Source organism: Aotus nancymaae, unplaced genomic scaffold (assembly GCF_030222135.1).
Source record: "Aotus nancymaae isolate 86718 unplaced genomic scaffold, 86718_ANA_hifiasm-v0.15.2.pri h1tg000092l, whole genome shotgun sequence".
NCBI lineage: Eukaryota > Metazoa > Chordata > Mammalia > Primates > Aotidae > Aotus > Aotus nancymaae.
Window position 1 is genome coordinate 7,722,304 of NW_026988507.1, and position 24,253 is coordinate 7,746,556.

Consider the following 24,253-nt stretch of genomic DNA (forward strand, 5'->3'; position numbering starts at 1 on the left):
TTACAGTCTGGCTGGCTGTGTTTTGCAACCAAATGAATGAAATGGTTTTGCTGCTTCTCTTACTTCCTAACTGCTTAAAAGCAAAGTTTCTTGAAGACTTACTGTAATATTTATCTTCATTAGCTTGAATTAGCAAATGACAGGGACAAACTACATAAGACTGAAGCACCGTTTCCAGTTTCATTCATAAGTGTTAAACAAACATTTACGGCAAGCCTATGATAGGCAAGGAATCCCAAATGATGCAAAGATGTTGATTAATTAGGTAATTTTCCTTTCAGCCTATTAATAAGGTATACAGTATTATATTTGAACACATGCTAGCTATAGGCAGGAAGAAAAGGTATTAAACTGGCTGTGCACAGTTGGCAATGCAACTGATGAATTCAGTGAATAAAAATATATTTTTAGTATAAGTAAAGCAAAGTTTAATAAATTAAACATGCTTCAAACTACCCTTCCTTAATGCCAGTTTCAAGTAACATGTCAATTTAACATTATTTACTCTTTTGCTTCACATGGGGCCCTTATAATTTTAACAATCACAATCGAGAATGTACTGCAGGAAAAAAACATGGAATGAAACATATCTTTATGTAAGAAAGCCTCTACTGAGAGAATCACATGTGTATCTTCAAGCTTTTCCAAAGCTACAAAGAATCACTAAAACAGATCATTAGTGATTTAAAATGAGTACTATTTCAACCCTCCAGATTTAAAAAACGTTTATTATAATGACTTCACAGGATCTGTAACTTCTGAAGAACAATTATAAAGGAGAGAAAAACACACATAGTATAACAGTTGTTGAAATGAGGACAAGAGATTTTTCTCCTCCTCAAATTGTGTCAATGAAGGATGCTAATAATAGAATAAAATTTCAAAGAACAATGCAAACCATAATTAGAAATCAATGCAGTATTAAACTGTCGGAACTCTGGGGCAAGAATTATAATAGAGACTCCCAATAGAAGACAATTAAACTAATAAAAACAGACACATAATAGATTAATCATCTTCAATTATCTTAAAGATAGAAATGAGCACCACAATTCGATACAGTCTCTTTAACCACAAAAGACAATGGAGTGGATACATTCAGAGCAATGTTCAGAAAAAAAATAATCTTACACAAAGCAGTTTTCGATGGGTGGAAAGTACACTATCTATATTTGCTGGCAAGGAATTTACATACCATAAATGATTATTTCAAAGGTATCATGAAAGAAAATATTCCTTACCAATATAACAAAGAGATTGTATGGTTAAAAAAAAAAAAGAAAGACAAAAATCCCTATCCCTAAATAACACTGCTGTTACCTATTTTAAAAGCTGTTTCCCAAGCACATTTACCTTTAAAAGACATCTGTACAAAAATCAGGTCTCATTATTCTCAATACAATCCCTACCATCACAGGTAAATTTTGGAGATGACAATATAACCAACCTGCACATTTCAGTTCTCCAATATCTGTACTGCCCTTTTCTTTGACTTCTACTAAGAAAGAATCACTAGATACAAGTGACAGGAGTTGTCATGTTTTTCTTGGTTTTAATGAAGTTAATTTTAATCCATTCACAAAGATTATACAGTAGTCCCCCCCACTCTCAATCAGTAGTTCTGCTTTCTATAGTTTCAGTAATCCAAGGTCAACTGTGGTCCAAAAACAGGTGAATATAGTACAGTAAGATATTTTGAAAGAAAGAGAAAGACACATTCACACAACTTTTACATCATTTTAATTCTATTTTACTTATTGTTAATCTCACACTGTGCATAATTTATAAATTAAACTTTATCTTAAATATGTATGTATAGGTAAAATATAGTTACTGATAGGGTTCAGTACTATCTGGGTGTCTCAGAACCCAGTTAAGTGGGGGAACTACTGTAATTTACAATACAAAGAATTACCAAAGGAATAGTTTTTTCTCAGTGTGACTTACCAGTTACTTGATTGAAATTGGGGCCTTATTTCAAGATTCCAGGCTAATCCACAAAACAGTAATAGCAGATATTTTGATTACTGACAATGTCATAGGCTACATAAATATACATACTCACTTCATTCTAACATTACTATGAAGTGGGTAATATTACCAATCCCATTGCAATAATGAGCAAAGCAAGACTCAGAAAAGTTAAGTGACTTTCCCAAAGACACATATTAAGCAGTTGAACACTACCATAACCACCTGTATGGTGATTTTGGCCAAATTTCAAAGTTTATTTGAGGACAAGAAAAATCTCTTGTCCTCATTTCAACAACTGTTATACTATGTGTGTTTTTCTCTCCTTTATAATACATACAGAAAGTACTTTCACATATAATAGGCTGTCAATTCTGAGAGAACTTATAATTAATCCAATTTAACAAAGGAGGAGCCTTGTGGTTTGTGCCTGTAATCCCAGCTACTTGGAAAGCCAAGACAGGAGGATCCCTTGAGTCCAGGAGTCCTGCACCAGCCTGGACAATGTAGCGAGACCTCATTCCAAAAAAAGAGAAAATAACAACAAAAAAGAGGAAAAGTTCTCCAAGATGTAAAACACTAAGTGGAAGCACCCAGTGTTCATTACACCGTGCCATTTATAAATGTCCTTACCATGAAATACTCAAGAGACAAAAAAAATGTTGACTCACAAAAGCAAAATTAAGTAGCATGGGACTGTAATTTGGAAACACTAGGTAAAATCCTTACCTAACACTGGTACACAGTGGATGAGGAGAAGAGGTGAGAAATGAAGCTTATACTTGGGTTTATGCCATGGGGAACACCTTGACTGGAACTGCTTTATAACTGGGTATTTTTTGTTTCAGTGGTAACTTCCCCAAGGATAAGGTCCAAGACAGCCTCATCCCTTTAGGTACTCGTACTAACTATGGTTCTTATAAGATTTGGTATCTGTACTGTTTATATTTTATATTTGATGTAAATATAACATCTTAACAGATTCATCAAACTTCCTACTTAAAGATATATCAGGTACAAAGTAACTAAATTACCTTTAAGAGATGCTTTAAGTATGATACAAATTATCTTATAGAGATAGCTTTTAGATTCTCTTAAAATAAAAACTTTATACTTGTACTTCAACAAGTTTCTGCAGTAACAGCATGACTAGAATCTGGTAAACTGTAACTTTTAAACTCTTTGAAATTTGGCCAAAATAAACTACTTCAATTTGTTTTGGGAATACAGACTTTCAGAGGTAAATCTAACGTGAGTATATTTTACTAACTGTATATATGTAAAATCTGAACAAGTCGTTGGTAATAATGATTGTTAAATACAGTAGGGTAGACTTGATGTCTAGACAAGATAGTGGTGAGAGCTGCACTTTTAAGAACATTCACTACTTGCTCTGATAAAAAGGAAAAACAAAGAATGTTTCTGTTATGTAAGGTTACTACGAAATGCTTAGAATTTGAACCTACAACAATAGATATAGCTGCCACTACTTAGAGAACAATTTCATTTGAATCCATCATATGCTAAAAGCATATGTCCACAGGTCTAGTTAACATTTTCAAGACTGCACATTTGACTAATCTTTACTTATAGCCTCTTTAAACATAAAACAAAAACAGCTTACTATATATGAGAAAGAGCAAGAGCTAGTGAGAATCATCAGGCAATGGGTAGTAGCTGAAACAAGACACTGTAAGAAGAGAAAAGGGCCACAGCTAGAACACTTACAATCAAATGTAACATCCTGCTTATGGAAGAAAACCTGCTCTGCACAATTCATTAACTCAACAAATACTAATTACTGATTGAAACATAACAGTGGTATATTCGAAGGTTTTTAAAAAACTTATTTTAACATAAGAACTCTGTGTCCTTTGTAAAGACTTTTTTTTATAAAAACCAAACACCTTAAAATTCTATAGTTAAATCTGAAATTAACTACACATAATTGTGTACAGAAAAGTAATATTTAACTTTTAATTTTTAGTATGATTTAGATCAGGAAGAGATCTAAGATTATTCAGCCCAAGCTTTTTAATTGGAGGGAAAGCAAAGAAAAGCTAGTAAGTAGCCCATATGGTCGCACAAACGGTTGTATTATGGAATTCAAAATAAAAATATATATTAAGCAGATTTAGATTTACAATAGACTCTTACCAAAGCTAATGACTAAACAATCAACAAAATGAATTCTGAATTAACTCAACTTTTCTTAGCTAATTGTAATAAGGAAACGGGTTCCTAAATGGCTAAGAAATAAAATTTCTTTTATAAAACAAGGCTGGCATAACTATGGCTGTAATAAAAACTGCCTTTACAGAAACAAATAAATATTCAGGATAAGTGTTTTAAAGTTAAAAGAAAGAAAAGAAAACCAAAATAATCAATCCCTTTCCCCAAGTGTCCCTGATTACTCTATTTCTGGGCACAGTAGCTTAGGTCTATAATCCCAGCACTTTGGGAGGCGGGGGTTGGTAGACCTCTTGAGCCCAGGAGTTGGAGACCAGCATGGGTAACAAGGTAAAACCCCATCTCTACAAAACTTACAAAAAACAATTAGCTGGGAGTGGTGGCGCACACCTGTAGTCCCAGCTACTCGGGAGGCTGAGGCAGGAGGATTGCTTGAGCCTGGGAGGTGGAGGGCTGCAGTGAGCTGTGATGGCACCAGCGTACTCCAGCCTGGGCGACAGAGTGAGACCCTATCTCAAAACAACAACGACAACAACAACACCTCAAAATGGTACTCTCCCTGTATCTAAAATTATTTTTACCTATATTTTACCTATAAATCACCTGATAAATATATAATCAGCCCTTCTTTCAATAGATAGCATACTCATAGGCAGCAGGCCCCAGTCTTTTTGGCAACAGGGACCAGTTTTGTGGAAGACATTTTTCCATGGAAGGAGTGAGAGGACACACAACCTAGATCCCTCACGTGTGCAGTTCACAACAGGGTTGGTGCTTCTGTGAGAATCTAGCGCCCCAGCTGATGTGACAAGCAGTGGAGCTCTGGGGTAATTAGCTTACTTGCCCTCCACACTCACCTCCTGCTGTGACACCTAGTTCCTAACAGGCCACAGACTGGTAGCAGTCCACAGCCTAGGGGTTGGGAACCCCTGCTTATAGGTAGAAATATAAACATTTTTAAAAAACAGCATTACGTTAGGAAAGGGTTCTGAAAGAGAGAAGTTTAAAAATGAATTCATGGTACTTGTTTATTCAGTTATTATCCACCAAATAAAAATAGAAATATAGACTTATACTTTTACAGATAGCAATTTTCTGTAACTTGAGGAGTACCATAAATAATGTATTTAAAAAATATTTTCAGGCACATCCCTGTAATTGCTTTGGTTTAGACTTTATTAATTGTACTTACAAACATAACTTTTAAGAAAGGATGGCAGTGACTGGTACAAGCAAGAAATTAAGATTCTCTACAAACTCATACTCGGATTACTCTCAAACCTGGCATGCGACATCTACAGTATTAAACCAAAAACCCCCCCCAAAATTCTTCATTTTAAATGTAATCCTTTACTGATTAAAAATATACATGCATATCTTTTTTAAAATATGGAGAAATTGGCTAGGCATGGTTGCTCACACCTGTAATCCCAGCACTTTGGAAGGCCAAGGCGGGTGGATCACAAGGTCAGGAGTTCGAAACCAGCCTGACCAACATGGTGAAACGCCGTCTCCACTAAAAATACAAAAATTAGCCGGGAATGGTGGCACCTGCCTGTAACCCCAACTACTCCGAAGGCTAAGGGCAGGAGAACTGCTTGAACCCGGGAGGTGGAGGTTGCAGTAAGCCATGATCGCGCCACTGTACTCCAGGCTGAGGGACAGAGTGAAACTCCATCTCAAAAAATAAATAAATAAATAAATAATGGAGGAATCAGGAACTATACTTAAAAACATGGTTCACAACAGATGTAAATATCTATTAATAATGAACTAATATGGAATGATCTCTAAGAATATTGAACAGAACACAGAGTACAGCCACTTGCATGTGTGAGAGAGGTGTGCGCACAGGGAAACAGGGTCTCACTCTGTCACCCATACTGAAGTGCAGTGGCACAATTACAGCTCACTGCATCCTCTACGGTTCACAACAGATGTAAGTATCTATTAATAATGGGCTAATATGGAATGATCTCTAAGAATATTGAACAGAATACAGAGTACAGCCATGTGCACACACGCACATATGTGTGTATGTGTGTGGGGGTGGTGCGTGGGGGAACAGGGTCTTGCTCTGTCACCCACACTGAAGTGCAGTGACACAATTACAGCTCACTGCATCCTCTACCTCCCAGGCTCAAGTGATCCTCCCACCTTACTCTCCCTAGTAGCTCGGACTACAGGTGTGTGCCACTACTCCCAGCTAATTTTTGTGCTTTCTGTAGAGACCGCGTTTCACCATGTTGCCTAGGCTGATCTTAAATTTCTGAGCTCAAGCGATGTCAGCTCTCAAAGTGTTGGGATTGTAGGCATGAGCCACCATGCCCAGCACCATCTGTCTTAAAAAAAAAAAAACAAGATATATATACACATCAACTCTTTTTTTTTTTTTTATTTTTTTTTATTTTATTGCATTTTAGGTTTTGGGGTACATGTGAAAAACATGCAAGGTTGTTGCATAGGTACATATGTGGCAGTGTGATTTGCTGCCTTCCTCCCCTTCACCTATATCTGACATTTCTCCCCATGCTATCCCTCCCCAACTCCCCACCCCCCTCTATCCCCCCCTTTCCCCACCAACAGACCCCGGTGTATAGTGCTCCCCTCCCTGTGTCCATGTGTTCTCATTGTTCAACACCCACCTATGAGTGAGAACATGTGGTGTTTGATTTTCTGTTCTTGTATACACATCAACTCTTATCTCTATTCATCAGGATCAACTATGATCCAGGTGTATGCACATGTATGTGTTTATACACATACACATACTGTATATGAATTGTGTTCATACACATACATATTCGGGTCATATCAGTTTGTCTATTTGCTGGGGAAAGAAACTGGGCAGCTGAGAGTTATAGGTGAGAAGAAAACTCTTTACTGCAGAGTCTCTTGTGTTTTGAATTTTATGTTTTGGTATGTTATCACCTAAAATGTAGTCCTTACAGGAAGGGTTGGAGGATATTCAACAGCAAATCAGAACACAGGCTTTTGAGATAGGAACATAACTTTAGTTCCTAACTGTATCCTTACTATAGTCAATAAAAGCAACTGTTCATATCTGAAAAGACTTTCATACGTATTTGTTCTGGATGATGTTTACAGTGTGATAAATGTTCAAAACTCATCCAACTGACTGGGCGTGGTGGCTCCCACCTGTAATCCTAACACTTTGGGAGGCCAAGGCAGGCATTCCCCTGAGGTCAGGAATTCAAAACCAGCCTGGCTAACACGGTGAAACCCCACTTCTACTAAAAATACAAAAATTAGCCAGGTGTGGTGGTGCATGACTATAATCCCAGCTACTTGGGAGGCTGAGGGAAGAGAATTGCTTGAACCTGGAAAGCAGAGGTTGCAATAAGCCAAGACTGCACCACTGCATTTCAGCCTGGGCGACAGAGCAAGACTCCATCTCAAACAACAACAACAATAAAAACCTCATCTAACTGAATATTTAAGATTTATGCATTTTATTGTATATTAATTATACCTCAACTAAAAATATATAGGATAGAACTTCTCTAATCCTAATACTAAGGTGGTAATAGTTCTCAATCTTTTAGAACATTAGAAACAGCAGAATTAAAGAAAACAGGTATTTCCTTCCAATTTCTTGTTATTCCAAATATGGACCATAGACTAATAGAATCAACAATAACTAGGAGCACTTAAGAAACTCAAAATCTAAACCTCCCATCCCATATCTATGAGTCAGAAACTGTATTTTAACAAAATTCACAAGTCACTTACGTACATATTCAAGTTGAAAAGTTCTCATAACTTTTTTACCAATATTTTTTTCTACTTTTTTTGTTTTCTTTGTATTTTATTTTTCATTTTTAAATTTACCAGAATATTTCTGGTTGAAATCCAAGAAGCTCTACTTTTGAAAAGCTCCAAAGATGTACAATGAAGACATAGAATTGCAACATAAGCACTGTGGCTTGAGGGCAAAAAGATAGAAGGTGCTCATTTTGTAAGACTAGTTTGCATAGTAAAATATTCCAATAAACTGCAGCTACTTACTAACTATTCTTAGTAGTTATTTCACTAAATAACTGTTTCTCTGCTACTTGTCAGGCCCTTAAAAGGATTAGTTACCCTAACACTCTTAGATGATCTGCATGTGCTCACGCGCGCACACACACAGATCTATTCAGATTATCTGATTCCATCTGAAGAAAAAAGAATTTATTTATTTATTAATTTTTGAGATGGAGTCTCACTCTGTCACTCAGGTTGGAGTACAGTGGTGCAATCTTGGCTCACTGCAACCTCTGCCTCCTGGGTTCAAGCAATTCTCCTGCTTCAGCCTCCCTAGTAGCTAGGATTACAGGCGCGTGCCACGTCTAACTAACTTTTGTATTTTTAGTAGACGGGGTTTCACCATGTTGGCCAGGATGGTCATGAACTCCTGACCTCAAGTGATCCGCCTGTCTCATCCTCCCAAAGTGCTGGAGTACAGGCGTGAGCCACCATGCCAGGCCAGAAAAAAGAATTTAATATAGACTTTGCAAGTAGGGAATTACAAAAAGTCTTAAAAAAAAAAATCCATTAGATGCCAGAAAAACAAAGGATCTCACTCACAGACTGTGTAAGCATATTTAACCAAATTACAAGGGATCTTGCAAATATTTCTAAGAGTTAAAGTAAACACTGCCTTATTCCTGGAGGTGCAATAGAAGGAAGTTGGGTATGCAATGGTAAAAGTATTTCAATCTGTGTGGTTCAAAGTGACAATTTGGTTAAAAAAAAGAAAAGAAGAAGAATTCTCACTGGTAAGATAGCAAATAGTGGCATACACTTTCAAGTCAAATAGTAGGTATGGGAGGCCTTGGAGGATTATCGCAGTCAAGAGATTAATGCCACACACGTGAACAAGAGTACATATCACACAAAAAATTTGTAGGTTGGGTCTCTCTAGGAATTAGTATACTGATAGGAAACATTTTGAAATTTGTTTAAGCTCAGAAGCCAGAAAGCCTGTGAAAATAGCCCAGTAAGTGAGTGTTAAAGACAACCCAACTGAGGTAAGGGAAGATAATCTGGGAAAATGGGAAGAAGAGGCTAATTGTGTTCTGGTAACAGAGTAGATCATATCCAAAGGACATTCAAATAAAAGTGGAATGATTAAAAATGACTCATCTCTAGCAATACAATATTTCAGAGATGCAACCTGATGTTTTCTGGATTAAGAATTTTAGACTAGTGGTTCTCAGTTATATCTGATTACAATTTAGGTAGTTTTTTCAAAAATCACCTGCACCCCTAACCCTAATACAATTCTTATATGCCCAGGGATGAGACAGTGACAATATGGCAAAAGACATACATTAGCCCCCTTCATTGAGGTGATTCTGATACAATCCACCTTCATAAACATGCCTTTGAACATCAAGAACTGAGGCATCTGTGGGCATTTTGGGTTAAAACAAATTTTGCCCTGTAGACTTAGTTTATGTTACAGTATTTCCTCAAGTTAATGACTTTCTTGGGATTCAATAGACTGAGGGACCCAATTTACAGAAATCCCTACAAAATTATATATTGTAATTTATCTTTATAAAATACTGGAACATACTGCACTTGAAACAGGGAGAAAAGGCAGCTTGAGTATTACAGTAATATTTACATTTCTATGTTATCCTAGTTTAATTTGCTGGCCACATCCATGCTGGGCTTTTTTGTTAATTACTTTCTTTAAAAAGTATGAAATATTTCAAGTATATTAAAAGAAGAATAATTACTGGATATCTGGTTTTGTCAAATCTTTAAATTTTCTTACCTAGTTGGTATTTCACCCAAAGTTCGCGTCAAAATTATAGACACAAAGAAAACTGTGAAACTTTTTCATTTTCAATAGTTATCATAAGTTCTAGACACAAATTTATAAAATAAGTATCATTTACTAGCTTTCTAACATTTTACAGGGCTTTGTTTTGATTTCTTGTCAACATATGAAAAGCAAAGTCCCCTAGCAAAAACACAGTAGTTATACTCCAATGTTTAACATCATTAAGTCTTCTATTTTATAGCACTTCAAGTAACTGTTTTACTTTCCCAGTAAAATCTGAACATAATAATTTCCCTTTAGATTTATTTTTCTTTCTTTAGGTCTCTGTCTTTGCTATAATAACCTCAATATATGCTAGTGTCAGATTTTTCATGTACTTGAACAATGGACAGATGAAAACAGAGTTAAAATCATACGTGTAGATGAAACAGATACAAGATTTCTATAAAGTACCATAAAAACTGACTTCATGCTTAACAATTTTATGTGTATAATGCTAAGGTAGGCTGTACATCTGACCAGTAACCCACTTTCTCAAGACTGAATAGATCATCGATGAATAACAATAGAAAATAGCAAAAATATTAATAAATGGTAACACAGGCTGGGCACCATAGTTCACGCCTGTAATCCCAACACTTTGGGAGGCCGAGGCGGGTGGATCACTTGAGGTCAGGAGTTTGATACTAGCCTGGACAACTTGGTGAAACCCCGTCTCTACTAAAAATACAAAAACTAGCTGGGTGTGGTGGTATGTGCCTGTAATCCCAGCTATTCAGGAGGCTGCAACAGGAGAATTGCTTGAACCCAGGAGGCAGGAGTTGCAGTCAGCTGAGATCACACCATTGCATTCCAGCCTGGGTGACATGAACCCAGGAGGCAGGAGTTGCAGTCAGCTGAGATCACACCATTGCATTCCAGCCTGGGTGACAGAGTGAGACTCCATCTCAAAAATAAATAAACAACCCCCAGCACTTTGGGAGGCCGAGGCGGGTGGATCACGAGGTCAAGAGATCAAGACCATCCTGGTCAACATGGTGAAACCCCGTCTCTACTAAAAATACAAAAAATTAGCTGGGCACGGTGGCGCGTGCCTGTAATCCCAGCTACTCAGGAGGCTGAGGCAGGAGAATTGCCTGAACCCAGGAGGCGGAGGTTGCGGTGAGCCGAGATCGCGTCATTGCACTCCAGCCTGGGTAACAAGAGCGAAACTCCGTTTCAAAAATAAATAAATAAATAAATAAATAAACAAACAAACAACCAAACAGTAACCCCAAATAATCCCTCTCCCCTGTTATTTCAGTCAAGTTTTTTTCCAGTTACACAGTTAAGAGAACCTCTGCTTTAAAGAACTGCAACTTAGTGCAGTGACTCACACCTATGATTCCAGCACTTTGGGAGGTTGACATAGGAGGATCACTTGATGCCAGGAGTTTGAGATCAGCCTGGGCAACAGGCTATGAGATTCTATTTCTACAAAAAAATGTAAAAAAATTAGCCAGGCATTGTGGCATATGCCTGTAGTCCTAGCTACCTGGGAGGCTGAGGTGGGAGGAATGCTTGAGCCCCGGAATTTGAGGCTACAATGAGCCACATCTCACCACTGCACTCAGGCCTGGGCGACAGAGCAAGATCCTATCTCTTAAAAACACAAACAAACAACTTGCAATTTAGGTGGAAAAGAGAAGTAATATTACATCATTTTTCATTCAACAAACACTTATAAAGTACTTACTACTAAGTGCTGGACCTAGGCACTATGTCAGGGGGTCAGGTTAAGATGTAGTCTGATTTCAAGTGACTTAGGGACTACTCAAAGGTCACTTGTAGGTGTATGACTCCACCTGTCATCCATCCAACAAGTATTTCTTGTAAGCCTAATACACACACTGTTCTGGGTGATGGCAGATGTAGCACTAAATAAAATAAGACAAAACAAAGTTCTCATTCTCACAGAGTATCCATTATGGTAAAGAGGAGAAAAGAAAGTAGAAACATATCAAGTAATTATAAAAAAGAATAAGGAAAAAAAGGACAGTTATTTTATATAAAATAATGACATTCATCTTCCTGTTGAAGATACATCTACTGAACAAACCTTTTATTTATGCTCTCATTTAACCGGTATCTTGAAAGGTACCAATTGCCTCCCTATCACCAAATTTAACGGAATTTTCTCAGTTCCCATTTTCCTTGTATTCCTATAAGCAACTGATACTGCTGACCACCTTCATTTTGAAACTCCAATGGTTTGCACAACAAATTTCCTATTCTGGTTCTTATCTCTTTACATTAGTGTGACATTAATGTAAGCTAAACAGTCACATCTAGGAGTTGAGACCATCCCTTATTCAACAAAAGGAAAGAGATTTAATTGAAGTGGAAACTGGATAGCACCTAGAAAAAAGTTTTCACTTGTTTCTTAATTTCCAATAGTTTTTAGAAGATTATATAGCAATGCAATGACATTTATTCAAATCACTAGAGAGTAACAACATAATAAGCACCTGTACAAAATCTTACATTTTATGAAACCCTTTCACATTTACTTCATTTAATCCTCATAAAATAACCCTATGAGGTAATAGTCACATATTAAAAACAAAGTCCTGCTTTTCAGAATGACTTCACTAAAAAACTATACCTAAATACTATCCTTTATTTTTTCTTTAACATTTGGAAAATGCTTTAAAGTGTAATGAAAAACGTAAGAAACATCTGTAATCCCAATATTCAAAAATAACATCTGCTAACATTTTGCCATTGAACATTTCTTCCATCCCATCCCTATTACATTTAATAATTTTTAATTGCTTCATACTATCTAGAATATTAACATTCTATAAAAAAGAAGTTTGCTTTTTATTTAAAAATAAACAATCCAGGTTTGGGGGGTGGGCCAGACTGATCAAACTGACTGTGATATTAACTCAAACAATTTTTATAATTTTTTAAGTTATAGAGTTACAAGTGGAAAAACAAATGAAGCATATTTATTCAATAAATATTTACATGTGCAAAGCAACACAAACAAAAATTATGTACATGAAGACAACAAGATTCTCACCTGTTCAATCTCTTTGGTTTTTGATGCTATTGCTTTAGAGCGATTGGTTAGCTGACTATCTTCAAATAATTCTATGCCATCTGCTGTGTTTGACTCAGGTTCCTCTGGCTGGTCAGTATATAATGGTGCTGTGGATCCTGCCTTGAAAAGGAAATAGAAACCTTTAATTACTTTCTTAAAAAACAGATCATTTCAGATGGTTGTGTATAGGCACTAACTGGCAAATTATATTAAGTGCTAGGTTTTACCTGTTCTAAGGAAAGAAAACTCTTTCAATTTCACTATGCATGATGAGCATATGTCAAATAGATTAGAGAGGAAATGACTACTTTTTTTTTTTCAATATGGACAGTTCATGAATTTGCATGTCATCCTTCCGCAGGGGCCATGCTAATCTTCTGTTTCATTCCAATTTTTAGTGTACATGCTGCCGAAAGAAGCGAGACTGGTACTTTTTAAATTTTAGGTAAGAAAAAGCCTCTAGGCTTATTCGATTCCAAAATATTATTTCAAACTATATTAAGATACAGATAACAAATTCTTGTCCCATGACTATTCCTTAAGCAATCAGTTTACAAAATACTGAGGAGGAAAAGTCCAAATGGAAGTGAGAAGTGTTTTACACACATAAAGAAATATTTTTAAAGGGAATATGAGAAAGGGTTCTACCTTTAAAAGTTAAATCGCCTTGCTCCTGTAGCCTAAGAATTCATTGAAGTCATTAAAAATAAAATCCCACAAATAATAATGATCACTTCAGTTTTAGACCAATAATTGAATGAATAAACATACTGTCAATTACATCTAAAATAGTCAGAAGGAATCTATACACACACATAGACTATCTCTAGAACGATATTATCTACAGAAAAAAAATGATCAAAGGAATTGTCTCCAAGTAACAACTTGGAAGGAGTAGGATAGAAGAGCCACATTGTAAATACTTTGGTGCCATTTGAATTCCTGACACATAACATGTATGATCTACAAAAAGAAAAAAAACCCTAGTTTTTTTACAAGTTTGAGTTACATATTTTAAGGGACTTATATCAACAGCATAAAAATCATTTAAAGAAAGAATTCCACTAGCAACATTATTTGTACATTGCCCAGTCCCTGTGCCTGCTACTGCAACACAAAACTAAGACATAGGCCTACACACAATATGTAAACTGGTGAGCACAGAAAGCACATCAGAGCAGATAAGAGCTTTCAGAAAACAAGCATGTGAAAAAGAAAACAAAACTGACAGTTAAAAGAGCTCATTAGTAATTAAATTTAATTTAATTAGATATATATGTCCAAAGTACTGTAGGGAAAACAAGGCAAGCATTTGAGACACATTCAACATATATTGCTAGACAAAATGAATTAATTGAGGTCATCAAAGAAATACAAAGTAGCATAAAAGTTTACAGTAGGTAGAAAAGTAGAATCAAGAAAGATCTTGAGTTGCATTATCTCTAACACTATTGATTCCACCGAATGAGTACAGATTTGAAAAAGAGCCATGGAAGATGGTCATTCTAGTCTAGGGACAGGATAAGCATAGACATTGAAGCCAAAAATAACACCCTATATGTGAAAACAACATAAGTCATATTCTTTTTTTTTGCTTTTTAAAAACGCTTTTTATTATTCTTTTTAAGAAATGCAACAAGAGCCTTACAAACCATCTGTCTGAAGAGTAAGCACAAAGACCGACTTTGTCTGTGGTGCCACCACAGTTGCAGAAAGGAACGTCAGGCAGTCAGAAATGAATTGTGTTTCAGTCACTCTGCATGGTTGCTCCCACACATGGAACATTTTTAGGCCAACTTTTTAAAATTCCAAGTTAAGGTAAACAGGAAATTAGATGATCTTCATTAAGACTCCATGGGTGTGTTGAGCTCCTGCTGCCAAAAGGGCCACTAACAGATTAATTTCTTGCACTCCTGAGAAAAAGCCTCTCATCTTACAAATGCTTCATTTACTGAAGAGACTGTGCTTGTATCCCAGACCCGAAGCCCTTCTTTTTCACCTGCAAAGGCATAAATAAATGGCAAATCAGGGCAACATGAAGAACGGAAGAGAATTCCCATTTTCATGTCCCTAGAATGAACTAGATTTGGCCTATCTCCTTAAGATGTCCTAGATCTTCACATATTTGTCTGCTGAAGCAGTCACGAGACAGACCCTTGATTTGACCAGAGATTTCGTCATTGTGTGCATTAAGTGTAAAAACTGGCTTATCTGAACGTGCATCCAAATTATATACAAAGCCGTCATCTGTACTGGCCAAAAAATGAAAAGGTGAAAAGTGATTCCAAGTCGCTCTCTCTCTCTGCCCACTGAATCGCCAAATTCAATGGCTTTCATCTGGACTTCAGCAGTCATACAAAGCCACTGACTTGTCATACGAGCCAGAAATCAGAGTCTGTGCTGTAAATGGATAAAACTGCAGCATCTGGATCTTGTCTGTGTGTACAGCTAGGCTAGCTGCTGCTTTCCCTAACGACATATCCCACAGAATGACAGTGTTGTCAGCTGATGCACTTGCCAAAACATTTCTGATTAGCTTATTCCATGAAAGGTCAAGGACAGCACTGATAGGCCCTTCTGCTGAGGCACTCTTCTTTCCTTTCTTTTTCTTCTTTTTTGAAAGTTTACTTCTGAGTGTGAAGACTGGCTCTAAAGAGTCCACTGTATCAAGGTCCCACACTTCAATAACAGGGGTATTGTTTCCTACAGCAATATAATTTCCAGTAGAATCATCTGGGCTAGGATCAAAATTCAGTCAGTCCACACTCAGAGGATATGCAGACAAGAGTATATCATGGTTTACATAAAGAGTCTTCTTGATTATAAACATGCACCTCTAAATTGCACTGGTCCTGTTAGCTCAGCCACAAACTGTGAGATTATCACTGGGCTTAATCAAGAAATCTTCACTTTCATATTGTTCTGCATCTTTCAGAGTAACGTAAGGATCCTCCTGATCATAACTCCCATAGACCATAAGACTCAAGAGAGATAAATCAAGAGTCATAGCATCTGGGTCATCTTCCTCATCAATAGTATTTATCTAAGTCACATTCAGCCAGCTCATCATCATCGTGCGTCCTGTCGTCCTCTGGGTCACCATCCTCCAGGGACTCTCTTGGGCGTGCCTGGGTGCATGCACTCCGCATGTCACCTTCTGAAGGACTCCTCTTCATCATTGCCACCTTCTTCTTGGAGTTTCTCCTTTGCCTCAGAAATGAGACGTTTTACTTTTTTTTTACTCAGCTCTACCTTGTCTGGTGTCTCTTTGGCCACGCCGCAGTGGACCCAGGCCACGCACGCAACCTGGCAGCTGTGGTTCATGATCCTCAGCTCAAGGGCGTGTCAGGATAGAAACCCAGACACGGTGAGAGGGACCACCGCCGCACTGCAGCCGCATACCCGGGGCTTCTCATGGGGCCACTCATAAGTCATAAATTTCAAATTTTTCTTCTATAGCAGGAAGAGACTGTTCTATTCTAAGTTTTTTTTTCTTTTTTTTGAGCCAAGGTCTTGCACCCATGCTGGAGTGCAGTGAAGCAATCATGGCTCACTGCAGCCTCAATCATCTGGAAACAAGATCCTCTCACCTCAGCCTCCTGAATAGCTGGGACTACAAGCACATGCCACCATGCCCAGCTAATTCTTTGTGGGATTTTTTTTTTTACAGATGGGGTCTCACTATTTTGCCCAGGCTGGTCTCGAACTCCTAGGTCAAACAATCCTCCTGACTTGGCCTCCCAAAGTGCTGGGATTACAGGTGTGAGCCAGTGTACCTGCCCCTCACACCCCTTTTTTTTCTGAGACAGGGTCTTGCTCTGTCACCCAGCCTGGAGGGCCGTGGTGTGATCACAGGTCACTGCAAACTTCAACTCCTGGGCTCAAGTGATCCTCCAACCTTAGCCTCCTGAGTAGCTGGGACTAAGGGGCCACTGCACCCAGTTGTTTTTTTTGTTTTTTTTTTTGTTTGTTTTTTGTAGTAACAAGACCTCACTACATTGTCCAGGTCGGTCTTGAATTTCTGACCTCAAGCAATCCTCCTGCCTCAGTCTCATCTACTGGGACATTCTAATATTCTTTAAATATATATTTTTTTCATTCCGACAACCAACAGAAAACTCTCACAGCTATTTGTTTAAGGACAGCAAATAATATCTCCACAAAACTTGACTGTAACCTCCTTGATGGCTAGGATGGTATCTCAAAAGCAATGTCTAACACAAGTAGATATACACTGCATACTTAGTTAATTTAAATAAACTATAAGAAAACTAGTATAGTATTTTTTTAAGTGTGCCTTAATACACTAATCCTGCAATATATGCTGTGAAAAAAATTACATAGTCAAAAGTTGGTAAATTATGCAAACTTTTATTCACCCTCTTACTGAACACTGATGAGCATATTAATAATACATTAAAATCTTTAAAAAGTGCTGAAATATCAAAACCAACCTAACCATTTTAAACCGAGCATTTCTCAAATACACTAGCTATTAGAATCTTTTTTTTCCCTTCCTTAGACCACTAAGATCCTTCAGACTAAGCATAGTCTTACACTTTTAACTTTTGGGCTCTAATGCAGCATTTCCCAAAGTATCAAACATTTTGTGAAATGCTAGCATAAAACTGAAAGTATAAAACTGAAAAGAGGCAGGAACCACAATATGCCTGAATATTTAAGTATATTATTGAATTTACCTTCAATTTCACTGGACTTTCTATAAACTACAGGTTTTCCCGAATTGCTTACAACTATACTGATGGCAGCAAGTAAAGATAGGTTGGAAACTTAAGCATTCTATCTCTCTAAGCTCATAATAATGTAATTTACACAATGTTTCTGAAGTACATGAACCATTACTTAAAAGGCTCATATAAACTAAAATATTGCCACAATTAGATTTAAACACAGATTCACATTCACACATACACAATATTTTGCCAAACTCTTGCTTGGCATCAATGACCTTTCTTCTTTCCAGGTTATTCTGTCAAGTTAGATATGCGTGTACATGACCAAGGCCGAAATTTTTTTCTCAAAAAGCATGGACTGCTGAAATGAGTAACTATTTACCAATAGCCTAAGAACTATTGTTAAATAGTTACTAAATTAGCAAAATATTAATAATCAAAAATATAAATAAGAGAAAAATATTAAGATGATATGGGACTAAGTTTACAAAAATTATCACAAAAATTTCCCAAATGTTTTATTTCCAGTATGAAAAAGTATCAATCTAAGTGGGAAAACATTTTAGAGAATGGGATGAAATTGATGCCGCTCTTCAACATTAATGATATACACAAATAAACATATTATGGTTATCAGTGCTACTCTCACATAGCTTGCCTTTGATCCAACAAAAGAACATGTCTGACCTATGACTCCATTTACAGATTTTTAGGGTTATTTAACTTTTCATTAATTCAAAATCTGGCAAATTCTGAGCAAACTTTAAAGGAAAAAAAAAAGATGTTTAAAAAAACTCTTTCTAAATCCAATGTCACTCACTGATTATTCAGTGTCACGATGTAGTCAAGAAATGAGAGAACCCAATAGAATATTTAAAATTTGAGAAAAGCAGTGAGCTTTTATAAAATCCTGAGATTAAAAAATGATAAGAGAAGGGAAGATGAATATATAAAGCCTTGCTAACTGAAGATAAAAGTATTTAGGAAACAAGAAATTATTCTTTTCAGAAGTTTTTGGTTCTAAAAACAAACTACCAGTATTCCAAAGCAGCAATTTTGAAGCATACATATCAATTATTAACATAGAAACACTACTCTAAATTATTAGAAAAAATAACCAAAATAATCCAATTAAATGTATTACTAATAAGTATTGTTCATGCTTTTAAATAGTACTGGAAAAGTACCAAGGAGGAACAGCTTGGTGTTTCTGATCCATTTACTGAAGGATACACATAAGTATCTATTATTATAGCTACAATAAGGAGAAAACCTTGACCCACTTAAGAACAACTGGTATCTAAAAGACAGATCAGCATTTTTAAAAAGAAAGGCTCTATCTGTGTAAGTTCTATAGGGTTTGTATTTTTATGAGCAGTTTTCATTAGGTACTTTCATTAGGAAAGGATGTTTTCAGTGTATAAAGATGTAGTTAAACACTATTTTTATATAGAATATCCATGCTTGATCCCTTTTATCAAAGAACTATCTATAAAAGTCATTCCAAAAGTAAATTAAAAAGCCAGAATTCCCCTTCAAATATAATAATTTGTCATGGGACAGATTTTTATATTGTCTACCTGTCAAGTTAAAGAACTCCTCTAGTATCAAATCCTGAATCTAAAAGCTTAATTTTGCCCATAAAATTTCTATATTTCCCTTTTAGAGATGTTACAGGTTATACAGAAACTTTTCAGTTCATTTCAAAATATGGTAATAAAAACATGTCATAAATCTTTTTCTATGGTCCCAAAAATGTTCTCAACTTTTGGTACTCAAGACTCATCAAGGTCTCAGGTTGCCCAATGAATAACTTCATTTCTTGAAATATTTATGAGATAATCTGCATGAAGTATAACAAGCAATATAAATATGGTACAATCCAAGGTCCAATTAGATTTCTGTTCTGAATTCACTGGCTTATAACTAGTGGCTTAGCATGATTTACTGAGATACTTTTAATGGCAAAGCCCATTAAAAGAAGTATATAAATAAAGCATTTTTCTTATACTCCATATTACATTCAGACAAAGCGTGATTACTGAATTCAGTCATTCATATTCAGACTATCATTCTGTGTGGTAAATTTTAATACCTATAATCCATGAGGCTATATTTTGAGGTAGGGAATAAACCAAATATTTTTGACCCATAATTTAAAATCCAGACAAAACTTTCAGATGTGAAACATAAAAGAGAAACTATGCCTTACCTCATACTCAGAAATTTCAGGCAAGTTACTTTCATCTGATTTCTCTAGCTTTTCAGCAGCCCACTTGCTTGCAGCCTCAGCAAGTTCCTTTTCAGTTAGCCTACTGGGTTTGTCTAACACCTAATAAAGATAGAAGAACATTTCTGTTACAATTCTCAAGGGCTTTTAAACTTCAAATACACCAAGAAGTACACTCCACTTACACTTAAAATCATATAAGCCTTCAAATTTATAAGAAGAAGAGGTACATTCTTTATTTCCTCCTTCAAAAATATTCAACCTAGAATTACTTAAGGTAGCAATTCCTTTGGGACATATAGACCAGATCTAATTCTTAATTTCATTTACATAAGACTCTAAAAATTCATCTAAGTAAAAAAGCAAAAGACACTAACAATTAACTCATATTTTTATTTAGAATATAAAAAACATACTAATTTCAACTTTGTGTCTTCAAGTATATTTAATGAAATGTCTAAATTTCAGTAAGGCAAACTCCTAATTAATACAACAGAAATGTACAAATATGCTATTTTTACACTATACAGTGAGTTATATAAATCCTATTCCTTACACAAAATTTTTAAACTTAAATTTCATTTTTTGATCCTACCACTAGTTCCTGTATCTAACTGCATACAATACTAAACAAGGTATGGGCTTTGCAGTTATACACAGACCTGGTTTTCAATCGCAGTTTAATGACTTGCTAGGTGGATGGCTTTATATGCATAACTTATGACCCTGTGAGTCTTTGTTTCTTCATTTACAAAATAAGGGTTAATAATACTCACTTTACAAAGCAGTTGTGAGAATTGAAGAAGGTAATAGATCTGAAAGTATCTAAAATAATGCTTGGTACTTTAGTGTTTCTTTCTTTTCCATATTTACCAGTGTGAATCTATTATACTAAAACATATCTGAAAATCAATCAGCCCATGGGCTCGATATAAAAATAAAGAAAGTAAAATGTCTTTTCTGGATCAGATATAATTCCCCCAGTACTGTTTAAAGGCTTATTTTGTATAATAAGATATGAACGGTAAAGCACAAATTTAAAAATTATTTCCTTAGGAACATTATGATAACTCTCTAATTTCATTTGATTTCCTTGGCATACATTTTCATCAACTATGCCCTGCCATGCCTAGTTGCATAACCGTCTCTTACTTAAAAAATCTTTCTATTACTAAGGTTTACTTCTCTAAAGTCACATCACTGATTCCAAATATACCTCTTGTGGGTGACAGTGCTGGGCACTGAACTTATGGGGCACTACCATTTATAAAGTGCTTTTATTTATGAACCAAAAGAAGTACTTTAATTAAACAGAATTCCATGAAGGTGATTAGAATTTTATTTTCCCAACTTATAAACTAAGAAACTGAATGACGGTAACTTGCTCAAAGTCACTAATAAATGCTAAGCTGGAATTTAAATCAAGGTTTTTTGGGGGATGGGGGGGATAGAGTCTCACTCTGTCACCCAGGCTGGAGTACAGTGGCATGATCTTGCTCACTGCAACGTCTGCCTCCTGGGTTCAAGCGACTCTCCAGCCTCAGCCTCCCAAGTAGCTGGGATTACAAACATGCACCACCACGCCAGAATAATTTTTGTATTTTTAGTGGAGATGGGGTTTCACCTCATTGGCCAGGCTGGTCTTGAACTCCTGGGCTCAGATGATCCAACCACCTCGTCCTCCCAAAGTTCTGGGATCACAAGTGTGAGCCACCATGCCTGGCCTAGACATTTTTTTTTAAACTAAAAAGGTCATTTGATGTCTTTCCACACCTTATTAAATTAATCAAACTACTGGCTGGCCATTTACAATATTTACTGGAATATTATAGCAATATATCTATATGAAGTATATTCCAAAACCATTGAGGAAGCCTAAATGGCTCATTTTAAAACCCTTCTCATATACAAGTTTAAAAAAGTATTATAAGTAATACCTTTATTATAACTTAGTAATAGAAGGTTTTTTTTTTTTTCGAAAGAAAGAAAGAAAAAGAATAAAGAAGAGGAGGAAAAAGGAAGAGAAAGAGAGAGAGAGAATGGGAGTATTGCTTTCTTGCCCAGGCTAGAATGCAGTTTAGTAATGGGTATTGAAAACCTCTTTTGTACCAATAATTATACTTGATGTAAACAGGAAGGAATAAGGGAAGAAAATAACAAACGAGCAGCCAATCAATATTTCATTTAAACCTATGAAATGCTATGCGATTACTGAGGAGTGATTTACTTCCAATTATGTAGTCACTTTTGGAATAGGTGTGAGGTGGTAATGTATGTTTTATGTATTTGAAGTGGAGAGTTCTACAAATGTTTATTAAGTTTACTTGTTCCGGGTCTGAGTTCAAGTCCTGGATGTCCTTGTTAATTTTCTGTCTCGTTGATCTATAAAATCGTTAGCTCTTCTTGTTACATTGATCCTTTTGCCATTATGTAATGTCCTTCTTTGCCTCTTTTGCTCTTTGTTACTTTAAAGTCTACTTTACCAGAGGCGAGAATTGCATCTCCTGCTTTTTATTTGTTTATTTTTACTCTCTGATTGGTTGATAAATCTTCCTCCTTCTCTTTGTTTTGAGTCTTTGTGTATCGTTGCATGTGAGATGGGTCTGGATGCAGCATAGCAATGGGTTTTGGCTTTTTATCCAATTAGAATATATATAACTTTAATACTAGCATTTGATGCTAGCTGGCTGTTTTGCCCATTAGTTAGTGTAAATTTTTCGTTGTGTTAATGTTCTTTTCTTTTTGATATATTTTTGGAAAGGCTGATATTGGTTGTTCCTTTATATGTATAGTGCTTCTTTCAGAAGCTCTTGTAAAGCAGGCCTGGTGGTGGTGAACTCTCTAAGTACTTGTTTGTTCGCAAAGGATTTAATTTTTCCTTCGAGAAGGTTTTTTTTAAAATCTAGTTAGTAGACAAAAACACATACATACACACAAATACATCCAAGAAAGTTGGGGTATTTTTGGAGGGGTTAAGAAGCCTATTTAAGAGAAAGTTGAAGAGCAAAAACAAGTATTTATATCACTTCTGTCTAGCAAAGAATGAAGTGGCTGGGCACAGTGGCTCACACCTGTAATCCCAGCGCTTTGGGAGGCTGAGGTGGGTAGATCACCTGAGGTCAGGAGTTCGAGACCAGACCAGTCTGCCAACATGGTGAAACCCGTCTCTACAAAAAATACAAAAATTAGCTGGGCGTGGTGGTGGGCACCTGTAATCCCAGCTACTTGGGAAGTTGAGGCAGGAGAATTCCTTGAACCTGGGAGGTGGAGGTTGCAGTGAGGCAAGATTACGCCACTGCACTCCAGTCTGGGTGACAGAGTGAAACTCCATTCCCCACCCCTACCTGTCCCACAAAAAAGAATGAAGCAAAAGCCTACTATAACTTACTGTCATTCTGTCTGCACATTCGAAAACCTATCATTTGAAACTAACAAACGCTGAAAATGTATCCCAACATGTGGGCAGCCATTACATGAAAGAGTTCACCAAATCAGGAAATCTAAGCTCATAAAGCTCCCCAGAGCTACCATGTGACCTTGGGCAAATGAAAGAAGGCGCTACCTTCTGAATACATAAAATAACTATGGATCTAAAATCGTGCTATTTTGATTCCATTTTAAGACTTTATGGTCTGGCTAGGCACAGTGGCTCATGCCTGTAATACCAGCACTTTGGGATGCCAAGGTGGGAGGATCATTGAGACCAGAAGTTTGAAACCAGGCTGGGCAACATAGCGAGATCTCATCTGTATTTTTATATACCCCCCCTCAAAAAAAAAAGACTTTACGGTCTGTGTAACAAAAATGCAAACATATACATCAGGGTGTCCAATCTTTGGCTTCCCTGGGCCATGTGAGAAGCATTGTCTTGGGCCACTCATAAAATAAAATAACACTAAGCATAGCTGATGAGTTTTTTTAAAAAAAAAAAAGGGGGGGGGAATATCGCATAATGTTTTTAAGAAAGTTTAGGAATTTGTGTTGGAAATTCAAAGCCGTCCTGGGCCACAGGTTGGACGAGTTTATATACGAGAAACTATCAGACAAAAAGAGTTAAAAATCCAACATGGTTGTTCTCCACTAAACATTTTAATATGCAGCACAAAACTATGTTGTAACTCATATTCAGATAGCAGTATATCTCAGAGAAAATATTTCATATGTAATAATGTAAATTTTTGTAGTGACTTTAATAGGCAGGTACTATTCACTCTTCTTTCATTTATTACCTGACATGAAAAACAAGCCAGTCTTCCAGGTGGGTAAAGCATCCTTGATATGAT

At 36.3% G+C, this 24,253-nt stretch overlaps 1 protein-coding gene, 1 non-coding gene and 1 pseudogene across 20 annotated transcripts in view; all 3 read right to left on the minus strand.

The window, feature by feature from the left end:
* Positions 1–24,253, minus strand: part of PPHLN1 (periphilin 1) — a 137,508-nt gene that overhangs the window by 39,957 nt on the left and 73,298 nt on the right. For all 19 annotated transcript variants that reach the window (XR_001109481.3, XR_001109480.3, XM_012465662.3 and 16 more), the window contains 2 exons: positions 19,953–20,072; positions 13,026–13,166 (listed from right to left, as the gene is read on the minus strand). Coding sequence is in view for 17 of the 19 variants with exons in the window: in XM_012465662.3 (XP_012321085.3) it covers positions 13,026–13,166; positions 19,953–20,072 (261 nt within the window). In the remaining 2 variants the exon portion in view is untranslated. The remainder of the gene's footprint in view (positions 1–13,025; positions 13,167–19,952; positions 20,073–24,253) is intronic.
* On the minus strand, positions 13,205–18,409 carry LOC105726249 (periodic tryptophan protein 1 homolog; annotated as a pseudogene).
* Positions 13,363–13,466, minus strand: LOC135271836 (U6 spliceosomal RNA). Its single transcript, XR_010339969.1, has one exon. It is a non-coding gene; the product is annotated as a U6 spliceosomal RNA (small nuclear RNA).